Genomic DNA, 16,574 nt, shown 5'->3' on the forward strand with positions numbered 1-16,574 from the left:
TGACCTCTTTACAAAAGGATATCATCGCATTAGAAGCTGCTCTGAAAAGGTTCATTTGGCTGATTACTGGAAAGGAGGGGTTATTGTATTCGAAGGTTGGACAGGTTGGACCATTACCCGTTAGAGTTTAGGAGAATGAGAGGTGATCTTATTGAAACATATAAAGATCCTGAGGGGACTGGACAAGGTAAATGCTGCGTGGTGATATAAACAGGGCCTAGTTTTAAGGCTGATAAAATTGGATATCCTAAATTAAAGAATTAGGCACATGGAAATCAAACACAGTCAAACCGCAGGCAGGCCAATTGTACAATACACAAATGTGTCTGGGCCTGACCCATCAACCACCCATCAAAGGTCGTTACACTCTACTTGAGACTTAGCAGGAGATCATGGCACCTCATTGAAATGCATCGGTCTATTGTTAGAAGCCCAGATCGGGCCAGACTTTCTGTCACCAAGAGATCCTGTAGAAACCTTACCTGATAACAAGTTTAACAACATGGAGATGGACACCTGGGGGGCGGACCCTGGTGTCCTGTCAGGCAGACATCAAGAAACCCACTGGGTATTGGAACCCCCTCCTGGGACCTCATTGGCCAGAAGCCAGAGAAGTTTCTGGAAAGGCAAGCAGGCTGGGGATAAAGGGACACACTCAGAGGCACACAGGCGCGAAGACTCGACAGGGGAGACAGCCGTGACCATTCAGAAGACTGACCAGACAAGGAAGGAAGGAAGAAGCGGCCATCGAGACTCACCTTCGTGACAACAGACCAGAGGGACTCAGAGAATCGGGCCTGCAGTTTAACCAAGCCATCTTTACTGGTAGTATACTTGAATCTGCTGGGGTATCCTCTTGTTTTATGTGGGTAATTTAAGGGTTAATAGTGTTATTTAATAAACTTGTTGAATCTTTACTTGTGTTTGTCCTTTGTCCACCTTGCAAATAAGGGCACCGGGGTAAAACCTTGGAGTAAGTAAACTGGTTGAAAGTATCTGAGAATTCACAGGTACTACAGCCGAGAGGATGTTTCCCCTTGTGGGGAAGCCTAGAACTAGGGGACACAGTTTAAAAATTAGGGGTTTTCCTTTTAAGACGGAGATAAGGATTGTTTTTTTTCTCTCAAATGGTCATTAGTCCGTGGAATTCTCTTCGCCAGAGAGCAGTGGAGGCTGGGACATTGAATATATTCAAGGCTGAGTTTGGCAGATTATTGATGGACAGGGGAGTCAATGGTTATGGGGCAAACAGGAATGTGGAGTTGAGACCACAATCAGATCAGCCATGATCCTATTGAATGGTGGAGCAGGCTCAAGGGGCCAAATGGCCCACTTCTGCTCCTAAGCAGAAGTAATGAGGTGACTTACCAGAGAGCAATGATGAGATACAGAGAGCAGAAGTTTCCACCCCTGACGTAAGTTCATGATACATTTGCTGGTAGGCTGAGGCTGGTCCATCTCACTTCATGAGGGAACAAGTTTCCCTACTTCTTCAATGTGTTTGCCTCACAAGGCCTCCTTAGGTTCCCCTTGACGGGTAGACTAAACACACAACTAACTCCAGCACTTCCTCTGTGTAACCAGTTACTGTAAGAAGTCTCACAACACCAGGCTAAAGTCCAACAGGTTTATTTGGTAGCAAATACCATTAAAGCTTTCGGAGCACTGCTCCTTCGTCAGATGGAGTGGATATCTGCTCTCAAACAGTGCACAGACACAGAAATCAAGTTATAGAATACTAATTAGAATGCGAAACTCTCCAGCCAACCAAAGGTACAGACAATGTGGGTGGAGGGAGCATTCAACACAGGTTAAAGAGACGTGTATTGTCTCCAGACAGAACAGCTAGTGAGATTCTGCAAGATCAGGGGGAAAGCTGTGGGGGTTACTGATAATGTGACATAAATCCAACATCCCGGTTTAGGCCGTCCTCATGTGTGCGGAACTTGGCTATCAGTTTCTGCTCAGCGACTCTGCGCTGTCGTGTGTCGTGAAGGCCGCCTTGGAGAACGCTTACCTGAAGATCCAAGGCTGAATGCCCGTGACTGCTGAAGTGCTCCCCCACAGGAAGAGAGCAGTCTTGCCTAGTGATTGTCGAGCGGTGTTCATTCATCCGTTGTCGCAGCGTCTGCATGGTTTCCCCAGTGTACCGTGCCTCGGGACATCCTTTCCTGCAGCGTATCAGTCTACCTGATGTCCCGAGACATGGTACATTGGGGAAACCATGCAGACGCTACGACAACGGATGAATGAACACCGCTCGACAATCACCAGGCAAGACTGCTCTCTTCCTGTGGGGGAGCACTTCAGCAGTTACGGGCATTCAGCCTTGGATCTTCAGGTAAGCGTTCTCCAAGGCGGCCTTCACGACACACGACAGCGCAGAGTCGCTGAGCAGAAACTGATAGCCAAGTTCCGCACACATGAGGACGGCCGAAACCGGGATGTTGGATTTATGTCACATTATCAGTAACCCCCACAGCTTTCCCCCTGATCTTGCAGAATCTCACTAGCTGTTCTGTCTGGAGACAATACACATCTCTTTAACCTGCGTTGAATGCTCCCTCCACCCACATTGTCTGTACCTTTAAGACCTGGCTGGGTGGAGAGTTTCGCATTCTAATTAGTATTCTATAACTTGATTTCTGTGTCTGTGCACTGTTTGAGAGCAGATATCTACTCCATCTGACGAAGGAGCAGTGCTCCGAAAGCTTTAATGGTATTTGCTACCAAATAAACCTGTTGGACTTTAACCTGGTGTTGTGAGATTTCTTACTGTGCTTAACCCAGTCCAACGCCGGCATCTCCACATCATAACCAGTTACTGGCAGGTGTACAACAACACCCATGTAGTTTGGGTTCCCTCTTCTCTGGCCATGTCCCTCATTCGGTCAACCCACTCTTGGCCGTTTGATATTAGAACTCACCTTGTGCTCCCAATCCGTGATTAAAGCAGCTCTGGGTAATAAGTGGCAATGTTTAACTGAGCTATTAGACTTCCAAGATTTGGTTTCAGCCCAGACCTCTGGGAGAGTGAAATGCTACCCTCACATGAGAATATCTTAGGAAGAATAGTTTTGGTCCTTTATTGATTTCCAACACACCACATTCTCCATAATAAGGGATTGTTTTCACAATAGTCATCAACTTCATCCCTGGTAAGCAGATAACATGGCTAAGGCAAGTAATAGGTGTTTTGCTCTCTTCAACACCTCCCAAGCCACTACCTTATCTTTTTATTATCGCTGTCATCCACATCTCGTATCTTTTTCCCTCCATCATTCACCCATTAAGTTAGCTCTTAGTATACATACCATTACCTTGCCAGATCTAGCCCATAATATTTTCTATTGTCACCATAAAAGTAACCTGTTAAGACATAGATTTGAATAACGTGGGCGGCACGATGGCACAGTGGTTAGCACTGCTGCTTCACAGCGCCAGGGACCCGGGTTCGATTCCCAGCTTGGGTCATTCTCCTCGTGTCTGCATGGGCTTCCTCCCACAGTCCAAAAGACGTGTGGGTTAGGTGCATTGGCCATGCTAAATTCTTCCTCAGTGTACCCGAACAGGCACCGGAGTATGGCAACTAGAGGATATTCACAGTAACTTCATTGCAGTGTTAATGTAAGCCTACTTGTGACACTAATAAATAAACTAAACTTTAAATTAAATAAAAGACTCTGCCTTGTTAGGCTGCTCAAAGTTTATGAAGCCCAAATGTACACATCAACCATAACCAAGAAATTGAACCATGATTTCTTGCTTGAGAATGCTGGACTTAATTCAAAGAGAGTGTCCCCTTAAATTATATGTAATCACTTAATACATTTTATTAGTGTGATACTAGCGTACAGATACTTCTCTTGCCAAACATTCCTTATTTATTTTAGATAAATGGGTTAAACATCCATACAGTAATATCTCACAGTGTGAATGAAAAGCCTAGCACCTTTCTCACATAGTCAGAACATTCACTTTATTAACTTACATGGATCCAGCCCAGAGTGATGAGGTCATGTTGTTCCTGAATAGTAAACAGTTCCTCTTCATTCTCAGTGTCACAGTAATCTGGTCCCCCAGACTGCTTGGGTATTATCACATGTGTAATTATAAACTCATCATGTGTCTGCAAACAGAATGACAAAGAATGACAAGAATCAGCATTGCAATTTTCTTTTACAGGTCGGTTAGTGTCATGACAAATCAGATAGAAAGCAAACAGTTGTACTTCAAAAGTTACAATTGTCCACTGTATTTATTTTAATGCGAGGTTAGGGTCGACATGAATGTAACAAGTACGCAGTGTGTTGAAGCATCAAGACTCTAAAAGGGAAGTCAAAGCCTGGGCAAAATTCAAGGAAATACTTCAGATGAAAATCTGATTAATTGCTGCCTGTTATCAGTAAATGTGGATGTAAGGGCAGAGTGAATACAACACATTTAATTGGTGTTTATAAATACCCCTCAAGCCCATTCCTATGACAGGTTTAGTATGGAAATCATTTCCGCTCTGACGGCACAGACTTCGGAGACAACAGGATGATGATTAGGACAGTGCCCAAGAAGATCTTAGGAACATCCCCCAAGCCCACCCACAACACCGTCATCAAGAGTATTTTTTAGACGGCAGAATCAGAATACATGTTACTGACAAAACGTCTAAAGGGGACAATATTTATGCAGTAGGTATGTTCAAAGATTCCCAGAGTCCAAACAAGACAAAGTCACAGAGAGCTAGTTTGGAAGAAACAGAGAGATCGTTGCACCAGTGATAAATCAACACTCTCAGCTGGATTTTTCAAACATTTTTACTCCGTCCTTAAAGTTACAAAGCCAACAGGTTTATTTGGTAACACGAGCTTTCAGAGCACTGCTCCTTCATCACTCACCTGATGGAGGAGCATCGCTCTGAAAGCTCGTGATTCCAAATAAACCTGTTGGACTTTAACCTGGTGTTGTGAGACTACTTACTGTGCCCACCCCAGTCCAACACCGGCATCTCCACATCATTACAAAGCCAATTCTCAGAATGGACCAGGCAAACCCAAATCCATTCCTCGCTTGCTCCTCAAGCCAAATTCAAAATCCAATTGAATCCAATTCAAGGTCTCCATAAGGGAGACAAATAAGATCCAAGCTGACAAGATGAGGCACTGCACCGCAGCCTGGGCTTGATCTGACGCTTGACCTTAGCCAAAAACGGCTGGTTTTGGCTGCATGTACGCTGACGCTGGGGTCGGTTGGTGACTGGTGTCCCTGAACTGACATCTCTACCACTAATTCCAGCTCTCTCTGAAAACAGAGTTAGACTCGCCAACAAATGGGTTTGTTGATCGGTTAACAGTGGTAAATAGACGGCCATCCAGTCAGGCACACCAGCCCTGGAATTCAAAATCTTTGCTGCTTTTTGTTTATACCAAATAACACATGTTGCCAGTTAACAGAAAGAGAAATTTACACTCAAATCATTCGAGCCATCCCGGATTGCTTCATAGCTAACGTGATACCTTTGAAATGTAGTCACTGTTGCAAGTTAGGGAATGTGGCAGCCAATTAACCTGCAGCCAAATCCCACAAACAACAGTTAAATAAATGACCGGATAACCTGGTTTTGGTGCAAGAGGAAAAGAAAGGATTTTATTTATACATCGTTTCATCACCACTGGATGTTTCGAGGCACAGTGGTTAGCACTGCTGCCTCACAGTGCCAGGGACCTGGCATCGATTCCCGGCACGGGTCACCGTCTGTGTAGAGTTTGCATGTTCTACCCGTTTCTGCGTGGGTTTCCTCCGGGTGCTCCGGTTTTCTCCCACAGTCTGAAAATGTGCAGGTTAGGTGAATTGGCCGCGCTAAATTCTCCCTCAGTATACCCAAACAGGCGCTGGAGTGTGGTGACTAGGGGATTTTCACAGTAACTTCATTGCAGTGTTAGTGTAAGCCTACTTGTGACTAGTAAGTAAACTTTGAAAACTTTACAATCAGTGATGTACTGCCGAAGGGTAGTCATTGTTATTTAGTAGGAAATGCAGCAGTCAATTTTCACACAGCAAACTCTCAAAAATGGCAAAGTAATAATGATCAGTTAATATGATCTTCTGTGATGTTAAAGGAGGGATAAATATTGGTCAGGACATGGAGATTGCTTGCCTGGTTCTCCTTCAACACAGTGTTATGGGATCTTTAACATCCACCAAGCAGGTAACATCTCATCCAGAAAATGCCGCCTCCAACAGTGCAGCACTCTCTCAGTACTGCCTTAAACTTTGTCCAGGATACTGGGAGGATTCCCCTGCTCTTTTTTTTGAATAATGCCAGGGATCTTTTACATCCAGCTGAGGGGCCTGATGAGACCTTGAGTTAAGGTCTCATCTAAAAGACAGCACCTCTGACAGTGCCGCACTCCACTGTATGGAAGTGTCAGCTTAGGTTGTGTGTTCAAGCCTCTGAAGTTGGACTTGAAAGTTTATTTATTAGTGTCACAAGTAGGTTTACACTAACACTGCAATGAAGTTACTGTGAAAATCCCCTAGTCGCCAGGGGCCACAGGGGTTGCTTGAAGCCATGACACTTCAAACTCAGAGGTCAAAATGCTACCACTAAAACATGGCTCTCTGTAATGTCTTCAGTCAATGTCACAATGGTTAGTTACACACAATCAAGAGGGTTCAAGTGCTTGCAATTCTGGTATTGACATTTTAAAAGGTCTGGATGATTGACACTTTTATTGGGCTACAATAAAAAGGAATTTTTTGTAAGAACATGAAAGGTTATCAATAAATGAATGTTTTTTAAAAAAAAATTTAAGCAATTCCTTTCATCACTATAGGGTTCACTGCTTCTATACAGTGTATAATGCTGAATGGACATTAAGTGCCATAGTTTAGCATCGGGAGTACGAGGGATCATAAGGGTCATTTGGGCGCCATATTTTGGCATTGGGGTGGCATGAGAAGGGGCCACAGGGGTTGCTTGTGGGGAATGAGTTGACATGGGTAGCTTGAGGAGGGCCTTATTAAAGATTTCCTCATGTAGACTATGGTTCAAAACACTTCTGAAGTGCTATGAGACACAAGTCTTTGAAAACCCAGCCCGATTCCATTAAAACTAGAGGATTAGGACATGCCTATCCTTGAAATGGAGCCAACCAGGCTGGGGGTGCAGGGTTCACCCTTTTGAATCAGCCCACACTCTTAAAAGGCACTCCTGAAAATCAGTAACTCCAGGAACAGTGTCGGAAATCCTGGGCCAAACTTTTACCGGCCCGCCTGCCACGGGAATTGGAGTGGGAGAGGGGTGAACCATGGAACGGTCCATTGACCTCCGATGGGATTTTATTGTTTCAGGATGAGCAAGGTCGTAAAATCCCGCCTCTGGAATCAGATCCCAGCTGCTATTTTTAAAGAGCTCATGACTTGGCAATGACTTGGCAAAGACTTGGCAAAGATCCCTATAAAGACGGGAAAACACCAGAAATGTTATTCTTGATTTTTTTCCACAGGGCTGGATGGGGAGATTCCATCTGTCTCTCCCTGGTAAGTACTGGCAATGAGTATATGAAAATGATCGACTTTGTATTCAAGCAAAAGATATAAAGGCAAGGCAGAGGCAGCACTGCTGCTTCACAGCGCCAGGGACCTGGGGCCAGGGACCTGGGTTCAATTCCGGCCTCGGGTCACTGTCTGTGTGGAGTCTGCACATTCTCCCCGTGTCTGCGTGGGTTTCCTCCGGGTGCTCCAGTTTCCTCCCACAGTTCAAAGATGTGCGGGTTAGGTTGATTGACCATGATAAATTGCCCCTTAATGTCAGGAGGATTAGCAGGATAACTATGTGGGGTTACGGGGATAGAACAGGTTCTGGGTGAGATTGTTGTCGGTGCAGGTTCGATGGGCCAAATGGCATCTGTCTGCGCTGTAGGGATTCTATGATTTTCAGGCCTAACAATATCCAGACCAAAGCTTATTTTCTGAAACTTACTTTTCTGCTGCTTACCCGTCACTTCCTTTATCCTGAAGTATGTCCACCATTTGACAAACACAGAACTTTGGTGGAAGCCACCTGGGAAATGGGAACGTAAGCCTGGGAAACAGGAGGTTGTGACTGCTGATAAAGATTAATGCAGCCTTGCCGTACAGCCGCGGCACTTATAAGGTAAAGCAAAATAAAACCTAGACTGAACAACATTGCCAACACTGGACCCACAGTTGACAATTAAAACAAGCTTCAGAGGTGTCCGACTCGGGGAAAGAAGGGAACGTGAAAATGTTTTTTCTTCTTCTTCTGCGGCTTACCAGCTTTCCACTCAGAATTCCACAAGTTTCTATTCCTCGTGCTGTGTTAGCATCCGCCTGCATCAAAAACTTTTGGCAAAGGTTTTTAGGGAGGACAACTTGTTGAAGGCCATCGACGCTCTGTCCTGTAAAACATGGTTAAGTAGAAATCAGCTATATTCCTGCCAGAAACTGATCGCTCCCAATGTTACAACAGGCATCTTAGAAGATTCGGCATTTGTCAGAAATCACATGGAATCAAGTTTATTTGATCCAGTTTATGCAAGGATGTCAGATCTGCTTAAGGGTAACCAGATGGGTTTTTATGTTTATGTACAATGGCTATCATTTTTAATTCCAGATTTTTTTTTTATTGAGTTCAAATTTCGCCATTTGCTGTGGTGTGATTCGAACCCAGATCCCCAGAAGATTAGCCTGAGTCTCTGGATTACTAGTCCAGTGACAATACCACTACACCACAGCCTCCCCATACAATGCAATAACATAACATTTACACCACAGGGATTCAGTGCAGATAATCTATGCCATTATGAGTTCATAAGTTTGGTCATTTTAATGAAGAACTCAGCACAAAGTTGTACCTCCCCCCCCAACCTGAGGGCACAGTCAGAGAGTAACTGCTCGAGTTTAAAGCAATGTCATTCCCTCCATATGTCATCAACTGCACTCTGCAAACACTGTGGGGGAATCAAAATGTGTTGCACATGTACTCTTAACATCCTCCTCATCTTCCCACCAAGTTTTACATCATCAGCAAACTTGGAGATATTACTTTTGGTTCCCTCATCCAAATCATTGATGTATATTGTGAGGAGCTGGGGCCCCAAGCGCTGATCCCTATGGGACCCCACTAGACACCAGCTGCCACTATTTATTCCTCCATTTCCTGTCTTCTAACCAATTCCTCAACAGACACGGTTGACGAAAGTAACACCTCCTCTTCTGTTCAGACACAGAGACAACCTCCCGTTCCCCTGTTAATGCTGGTTAAACGCACCACTGGTGAGTTCATGCAAAGATGAAAACGGCGGAGGTTACCTACCACTGGTGTAAAGAAAAAGACACCAGAGGTTCGCCATCAACTGTTTCCAGAGCGACGACCTCCAGGCCATCTGACCTATTAATAGTGACTGACTTATTAATTACTGTTCATGTTGAATTCTTGGGGATGTTCAATTTAAGGGTGGGGGGAGGGGTAATGTTATGCATTTGCATTGATTCTTATTGGCTTATTGATCTCTGCTGTATTAATATGTTCACCCGAAGTGGTGTTGTAAGTTCCTAGCATGGGAAACAGGCAGAGAAGAAGCAGCCATATAAGAGAACGCACACCTGCAAATAAAGATCCATTGGTTTAAAACCCTACATGCCCCTTGGTGTCATTCTCCAATAGACAACAATGATCAATTAAAAACATTTCTTAAAAGGCCTGGAATTAACAGCTTTCCCATGTTCCACTGAATGGTAACGTCAGGACAAAAGAGAAATCAGTGCTTAAGCGACAGTTAGGGAACTTGGGGAAATAAAGAGTGATGTCTTGAGGAGTGTACATATTACAGAGAAGGAGGTGCTGGCGGTCTTAAGGCGCATCAAGGTAGATAAATTCCCAGGACCTGATGAAGTGTATCCCAGGACATTGAAGGAGGGTAGGGAGGAAATTGTGGGTCCCCTAGCAGAGATATTTGAATCATCGATAGTCACGGGTGAGGTGCCTGAAGACTGGTGGGTGGCAAATGTTGTGCCTTTGTTTTAAAAAGGCTGCAGGGAAAAGCCTGGGAACTACAGGCCAGTGAGCCTCACATCTGTGGTGGGTAAGTTGTTGGAAGGTATTTTGAGAGACAGGATCTACAGGCATTTAGAGATGCAAGGACTGATTAGGGACAGTCAGCATGGCTTTGTGAGTGGAAAATCATGTCTCACAAATTTCATTGAGTTTTTTGAAGGGATAACTAAGAAGGTAGATGAAGGCAGTGCAGTTGATGTTGTCTAAATGGACTTTAGCAAGGCCTTTGACAAGATACCACATGGTAGGTTGCTGCATAAGGTTAACTCTCTCAGGATCCAGAGTGAGGTAGCCAAATGGATACAAAATTGGCTTGATGACAGAAGGTGGTTGTAGAGTTGTTTTTCAAACTGGAGGCCTGTGACCAGCGGTGTGCCTCAGCGATCAGTGCTGGGCCCACTGTTATTTGTCATTTATATTAATGATTTGGATGAGAATATAGGGGGCATGGTTAGTAAGTTTGCAGATGACACCAAGGTTGGTGGCATAGTGGACAGTGAAGAAGGTTATCGAGGATTGCAACAGGATCTTGTCCAATTGGGCCAGTGGACTGACGAATGGCAGATGGAGTTTAATTTAGATAAATGCGAGATGATGCATTTTGGTAGACTGAACCAGGGCAGGACTTACTCAGTTAATGGTAGGGCGTTGGGGAGAGTTACAGAGCAAAGACATCTAGGGGTACAGCTTCATAGCTCCTTGAAAGTGGAGTCACAGGTGGACAGAGTGGTGAAGAAGGCATTCAGCATGCTTGGTTTCATTGGTCAGAACATTAAATACAGGAGTTGGGACAACTTGTTGAAGTTGTACAAGACATTGGTAAGGCCACACTTGGAATACTGTGTACAGTTTTGGTCACCCTATTATAGAAGGGATATTAAACTAGAAAGAGTGCAGAAAAGATTTAGTAGGGTGCTACCGGGACTTGATGGTTTGAGCTATAAGGAGAGGCTGGATAGACTGGGATTTTTTTCTCTGGAGCGTAGAAGGCTGAGGGGTGATCTTATAGAGGTCTATAAAATAATAAGGCATATAAATAAGGTAGCTAGTCAATATCTTTTCCCAAAGGTAGGGGAGTCCAAAACTAGAGGGCAGAGGTTTAAGGTGAGAGGGGAGAGATTTTTTCATACAGAGGGTGGTGAGTGTCTGGAACAAGCTGCCAGAGGTAGTAGTAGAGGCGGGTACAATTTTGTCCTTTAAAAAGCATTTAGATAGTTATATGGGTAAGGTGGGTATAGAGGGATATGGGCCAAATGCGGGCAATTGGGGTTAGCTTTAAAAAAAGAGGGGCGGCATGGACAAGTTGGGCCGAAGGGCCTGTTTCCATGCTGGAAACCTCTATGACTGTATCCGCCAAGGAAAGATCCGGTCTTTGATGATTATTGTTAGGCAAGAATACAGAAGAAAGGCAAGTGAATGAAGTTAAGAAACAAATCAACCATGATCCAATTGAATGCCAGACCAACCTCCCTAAGCAAGGGTAGGGTAAAGGATCAGGGTAGCCAATGAGGTAAAGCCGAGGCTTTGCCTGATGCAATTTTTCAAAGCCATCTCAGCCTTTTGACTAAGATGAAGTGTCAGATTAAGTCTGTGGGGGGTGCAATGCCTCAGCCTGTCAGCTTGGATCTTGTTTGATTGAGCCCAAGATGGGATGTTGTGTCTTGTCTTGTCAACTTGGATCTGGTTTGCCTGTAATGTGGGGACCAGGATCGAAATTAATTTGAATTGGCTTTTTTGATTAGAAATAAAGTACCGAGAAAAAGGGCCTCAATGACCTGAGCTAGAGCCTATATTCTCGCTCTATTTCTTACGTGCAGTGGTGCTCTGAGGTTTAAGGGACCTGTCCACTGGAGGGCACGATCCTGGTTGGGCATCATTTGGCGACTGGCCAGCAGCTTTCACCGCGCGCCAGGGAGGCTCAGTCTTTTCACGGGCAGCAGCGGTGCAGGTTAACATCCCTCCGTCACTCTGTTCCGACACTCTCAGCTTTAGCTCCTTCTGTTTCTCCTTGAGAAAATCTTGCCGTTTCAGTTGCTCTTCGAAGAAGTGGAACTGTTGCACCTCCAGCTGCTGCTGCCGAATCCTGGCCACACGTAACTTTTCCTCCTCGATCAACTTGTTTTGTTGTTGTCTTTCCGAGTCAACATCCTTTGCTTTGCTCTGTAAAAAAATAAAACATTTTGTTTGTTTCTTTAATTACAGAACGCTCCAGCAGAACCGAGAACATGGCAAATTCCTAACTCTTGCCTATTAAACAAGAGGGTGGTGTGTGTATGGAATGAGCTATCAGAGAAAGTGGTTGAGGCAGGTTAAATAGCAACATTTAAAAAGCATTTGGATAAGTACATGGATGGGAAAGGATGAGAGGGTTATGGGCCAAACACGGGCAATTGGGACTAGCTAGGAGAGCACCATGGTCTGCTGGTTGGGCCAAAGGCCTGCTTCTGTGCGGAGTTGCTCTATGACTCTTTAACTGCAAATGTAAGATAGTCCAAATAAATCTCATCTTCAGACGAGGGGGAATTAATCGAACATGGTTTACCCTGGGCACACATCTGGATCTTCTCTCACTGTGTGCTTTAACAAAGACATGACCAGAGTGAACAGTGACCTCTGTAAAACACAACCCAAAAACAGAATGGAACTAGAAATCTGAGCAGCACACCACATCCCTGTAAAGATTCCACTTTGAAAATATTCAGAAAGCACCCAGAAACACAGGCTAATATTTAGCTTATGGGCCTCACAAAGGTAACTCAGAAGAAAGATTACTGGAAACACCCTCTCCGATCATTATTTTTAGAAAGACGATCAGAAATATTTCACTGTCGTGTTTCATTTTTCAAGTGATATTGGGATCACAATGCCATATACTTGACCCTGGACAGAAAGATAAATTAAGTCACCCCACGTTATTAGATTAGAAAAGCCTCTTGCACCTGGTCTGTTGACAGGCAATTGGCTATTTAAACACTCGAGGTATGATAGCCTAATAGATTACGGTGATTTATTAGTAAGCCACAGCGGTACAATTTCTGTTCCGAGTTAGCTGATGTCAGTAATTCGGGTCGCGAATTGTACCACTGTGGCTTAATTGGGCTGCAAGAGGTCTCGGTGCCCTTGAGCTAGCGCAGGGGGAAATTATCCAAGAACCTTGCTGCTGATCATTAGCTTGATTATTATATTGATTAGGCACTGCAGATGTACAGACACAGGGCAAGGACGTGGTCAGGCTGTCACTGAGAGATGAGAGAGTTCGATAATGGCCTTTCTGATCCAGCTCAGGCAAGTGTCTCTCTGGAGACCTCCCTGTCTCTCCTGTCCTCTGGCTATGGGGATCTCATGTGTAGTAAGTCTAGGATGTCTGCATCCAGTCTCTGGTGAGAACTGCAAGTAACACCAAATTCAAATTAATTGGCAGTGCCGCTCCGGAGCTGCGCTTGGCGTCTGACCGTGCTGCACTGTGCCCGCCCGTGCTGCACTGTGCCCGCCCGTGCTGTACTGTGTGCCCGCCCGTGCTGTACTGTGTGCCCGCCCGTGCTGCACTGTGCCCGCCCGTGCTGCACTGTGCCCGCCCGTGCTGTACTGTGTGCCCGCCCGTGCTGTACTGTGTGCCCGCCCGTGCTGCACTGTGCCCGCCCGTGCTGCACTGTGCCCGCCCGTGCTGCACTGTGCCTGCCCGTGCTGCACTGTGCCCGCCCGTGCTGTACTGTGTGCCCGCCCATGCTGTACTCTGTGCCCGCCCGTGCTGTGCTCTGTGCTCCCTCATGCTGTACTCTGTGCCCGCCCATGCTGCATGGGATCTGAGACAGCTTGATGCTGACACTGGGTGCCTCAAATGGGAACAGCTCAAAGTCCTCAGTATCATCGTGATGAATGCAGAAAGAAAAAGAAAATAAGTTTCAACATCAGCTGCTCCGCCATAATAAATGACATTTGGGTGAAAAACCAGAAAGGGTGCTTTATGGAGCCACAACGCAGGGCAAGTCCGTGCGTTTAGAGGAGTTCACAGGAAAAAGGGGGAGAATCATTCACATGCCTGTGGTGAACCATAGATGGTAACCACTATGGATACTTGTACATATGTTACTCTTGTTACTGTTGGGGTGTTCCACCTGTTAGCATTGTTCTGTGGTACACTCCGTTTGGCTCCGCCTCCTTACAGGAGTATAAAGGTCACTGCTACTTCCTAGTAGCCCTTAGTCTGGGATAGTATTGTTAAGTAGTGCGCTCCAATCTTGTTGTGAATAAAAGCCTTTATTCCCGGGTACGACATAGCCTCCTGTGTGAATCAATCGCGCATCAATTTTATTCACAACAAAATACCGAAAATTCTGTTCGAAGAAAAATGGAGCAGATGCTGAAACCCAATCAGCTAACCTTGGATCCGCATGCCGCTGGAGCGTCGAATACTTTTGACCATTGGTTGAAGTGTTTCGAGGATTACATCGACGCCTCGACAGCAGTCCAGACCGACGCCGACAGATTGCGGGTCCTCCACGCAAGGGTGAGCAACACTGTGTATGCAACAATCCGTGATTCCCAAAATTACTAAGAGGCCATCGAATTACTCAAGAAGCTGTACCATAAACAGCCGAACGAAATTCATGCTCGTCACCTATTAGCCACTCGACGGCGGCAGCCCAGCGAAACTACGGGACAGTACCTGCGCGAACTTCAACAGCTAGCCAGAGCCTACAATTGCAAGGAGGTGTCGGCTACTCAATACACCAACGATCTTATCCGAGATGCGTTCGTGGCGGGAATTAGCTCAGCCTATATTTGCCTGCGGCTGCTAGAGCAGGGTAACTTGGACCTGGCTAAGACGGTAGAATTGGCCGATGCAATGGAAACGGCCTCCAGAAGTCTTGAAACCTACCCCACCGACCACGTGGGAACATCGTGGCAAGTACGGCCACCGCCTCAACTGTACCCGGCGGCTCCTCGGAACTGCGCGATAATGCTCTCAACTTCAGACCTGACGGCTGCGGCAGCTCCTGGAGACCCACGGTGCTATTTCTGCGGATTGGCGACGCACCCTCGTCTGAGATGTCCGGCCAGGTCGGTGTTTTGCTCCGCCTCTGGGAAGAAAGGGCACTATGCAAAAGTGTGCCGAGCAAAGACCCCTTCCAAGCCCAGCAGTGCTGCATGTGACTCCCCAGGATCAATCTCCTCGTCTCCGGCCTCGTCGATGTCTTCAGCCACGTGCGATTCATGGGCGCCGCCATTTCCTATGACGACGATGCAAGCCACGTGCGACCTGCGGGTGCCGCCGTTTTCAACATCATCGACCACGTGCGATTCGTGGGCGCAGCCATTTTGGTCGACACCGGCCGCAGAAGACCAGCAGGGGTCCTCGTCATCGGCTATCTCAGCTGCCTGCAGTTACACTCGGGATCCAACAGTAGCGTCAATCATCCTCGACCAGGCCAAGCCTCACAGACTCGACAAGTCCATGATAGACATAGAGGTAAACGGGCGCCTGACGCATTGCCTGCTTGACAGCGGGAGCACGGAGAGCTTCATTCATCCGGATACAGTGAAACGGTGCGCTCTCCGTGTGCAAACTGTCAGGCAGACAATCTCCATGGCGTCGAGGTCCCGATCTGTTATCATTCTTGGGAGCTGTGTGGTAACCTTAGCGGTGCGGGGCACAGTTTACGAGAACTTCAGGCTCCTCGTGTTACCGCACCGTTGCGCTCCGGTACTCCTGGGGCTAGACTTTATGGTCCACCTGAAGAGTGCGACCCTGCAGTACGATGGGCCACTCCCTCCACTTTCAGTGGGAGAACGGCAGCCTCCAAATTGTCCAGCGCGCTCCACATGCAGTCGCTCGACACTCAGAATTACCCCGCCTTCCCTATTCGAAAATCTCGTGCCAGGCTGCAAGCCCATCGCGACTAAGAGCAGGCGTTACAGAGCTGAGGATCGGATCTTTATTCGATCTGAGGTTCAGCGGCTCCTCAGGGAAGGGGTCATTCAACCTAGCACTAGCCCATGGAGAGCACAAGTCGTGGTGGTCAAGACTGGAGACAAGCCCCGGATGGTCATAGACTATAGTCAGACCATTAATAGGTACACGCAGCTGGACGCGTACCTTCTCCCGCGCATATCTGACATGGTCAACCAGATTGCGCAGTACCGGGTGTTCTCCACCATCGACTTGAAGTCAGCCTACCACCAGCTCCCCATTCGCCCAGAGGACCGCAAATACATGGCCTTTGAGGCGAATGGCCGTCTCTACCACTTTTTAAGAGTCCCTTTCGGCGTCACTAATGGGGTCTCGGTCTTCCAGCGTGAGATGGACCGAATGGTGGATCAAAACGGGCTACGGGCTACCTTCCCGTACCTGGACAACCTCACTATCTGCGGCCATGACCAGCAGGACCACGACGCCAACCTTCAGAAGTTTTTACGCACTGCGGCTCTCCTGAACCTGACCTATAACAAGGAGAAGTGCGTATTCAGCAAGCACCGCCTAGCAATCCTCGGATACGTG

The 16,574-nt window shown here is 46.5% G+C and overlaps 2 protein-coding genes across 4 annotated transcripts in view; both read right to left on the reverse strand.

The window, feature by feature from the left end:
• The window catches only part of lipf (lipase, gastric), a 911,257-nt gene that overhangs the window by 722,569 nt on the left and 172,114 nt on the right, over positions 1–16,574 (reverse strand). The window lies entirely within an intron of this gene.
• The window catches only part of stambpl1 (STAM binding protein-like 1), a 95,156-nt gene that overhangs the window by 15,186 nt on the left and 63,396 nt on the right, over positions 1–16,574 (reverse strand). For both annotated transcript variants that reach the window (XM_078223571.1, XM_078223572.1), the window contains 3 exons: positions 11,887–12,235; positions 8,293–8,417; positions 3,992–4,129 (listed from right to left, as the gene is read on the reverse strand). In XM_078223571.1, coding sequence (XP_078079697.1) covers positions 3,992–4,129; positions 8,293–8,417; positions 11,887–12,235 — 612 coding nt within the window. The remainder of the gene's footprint in view (positions 1–3,991; positions 4,130–8,292; positions 8,418–11,886; positions 12,236–16,574) is intronic.

The sequence above is a fragment of the Mustelus asterias genome, chromosome 11, assembly GCF_964213995.1.
Source record: "Mustelus asterias chromosome 11, sMusAst1.hap1.1, whole genome shotgun sequence".
Classification (NCBI taxonomy): Eukaryota; Metazoa; Chordata; class Chondrichthyes; order Carcharhiniformes; family Triakidae; genus Mustelus; species Mustelus asterias.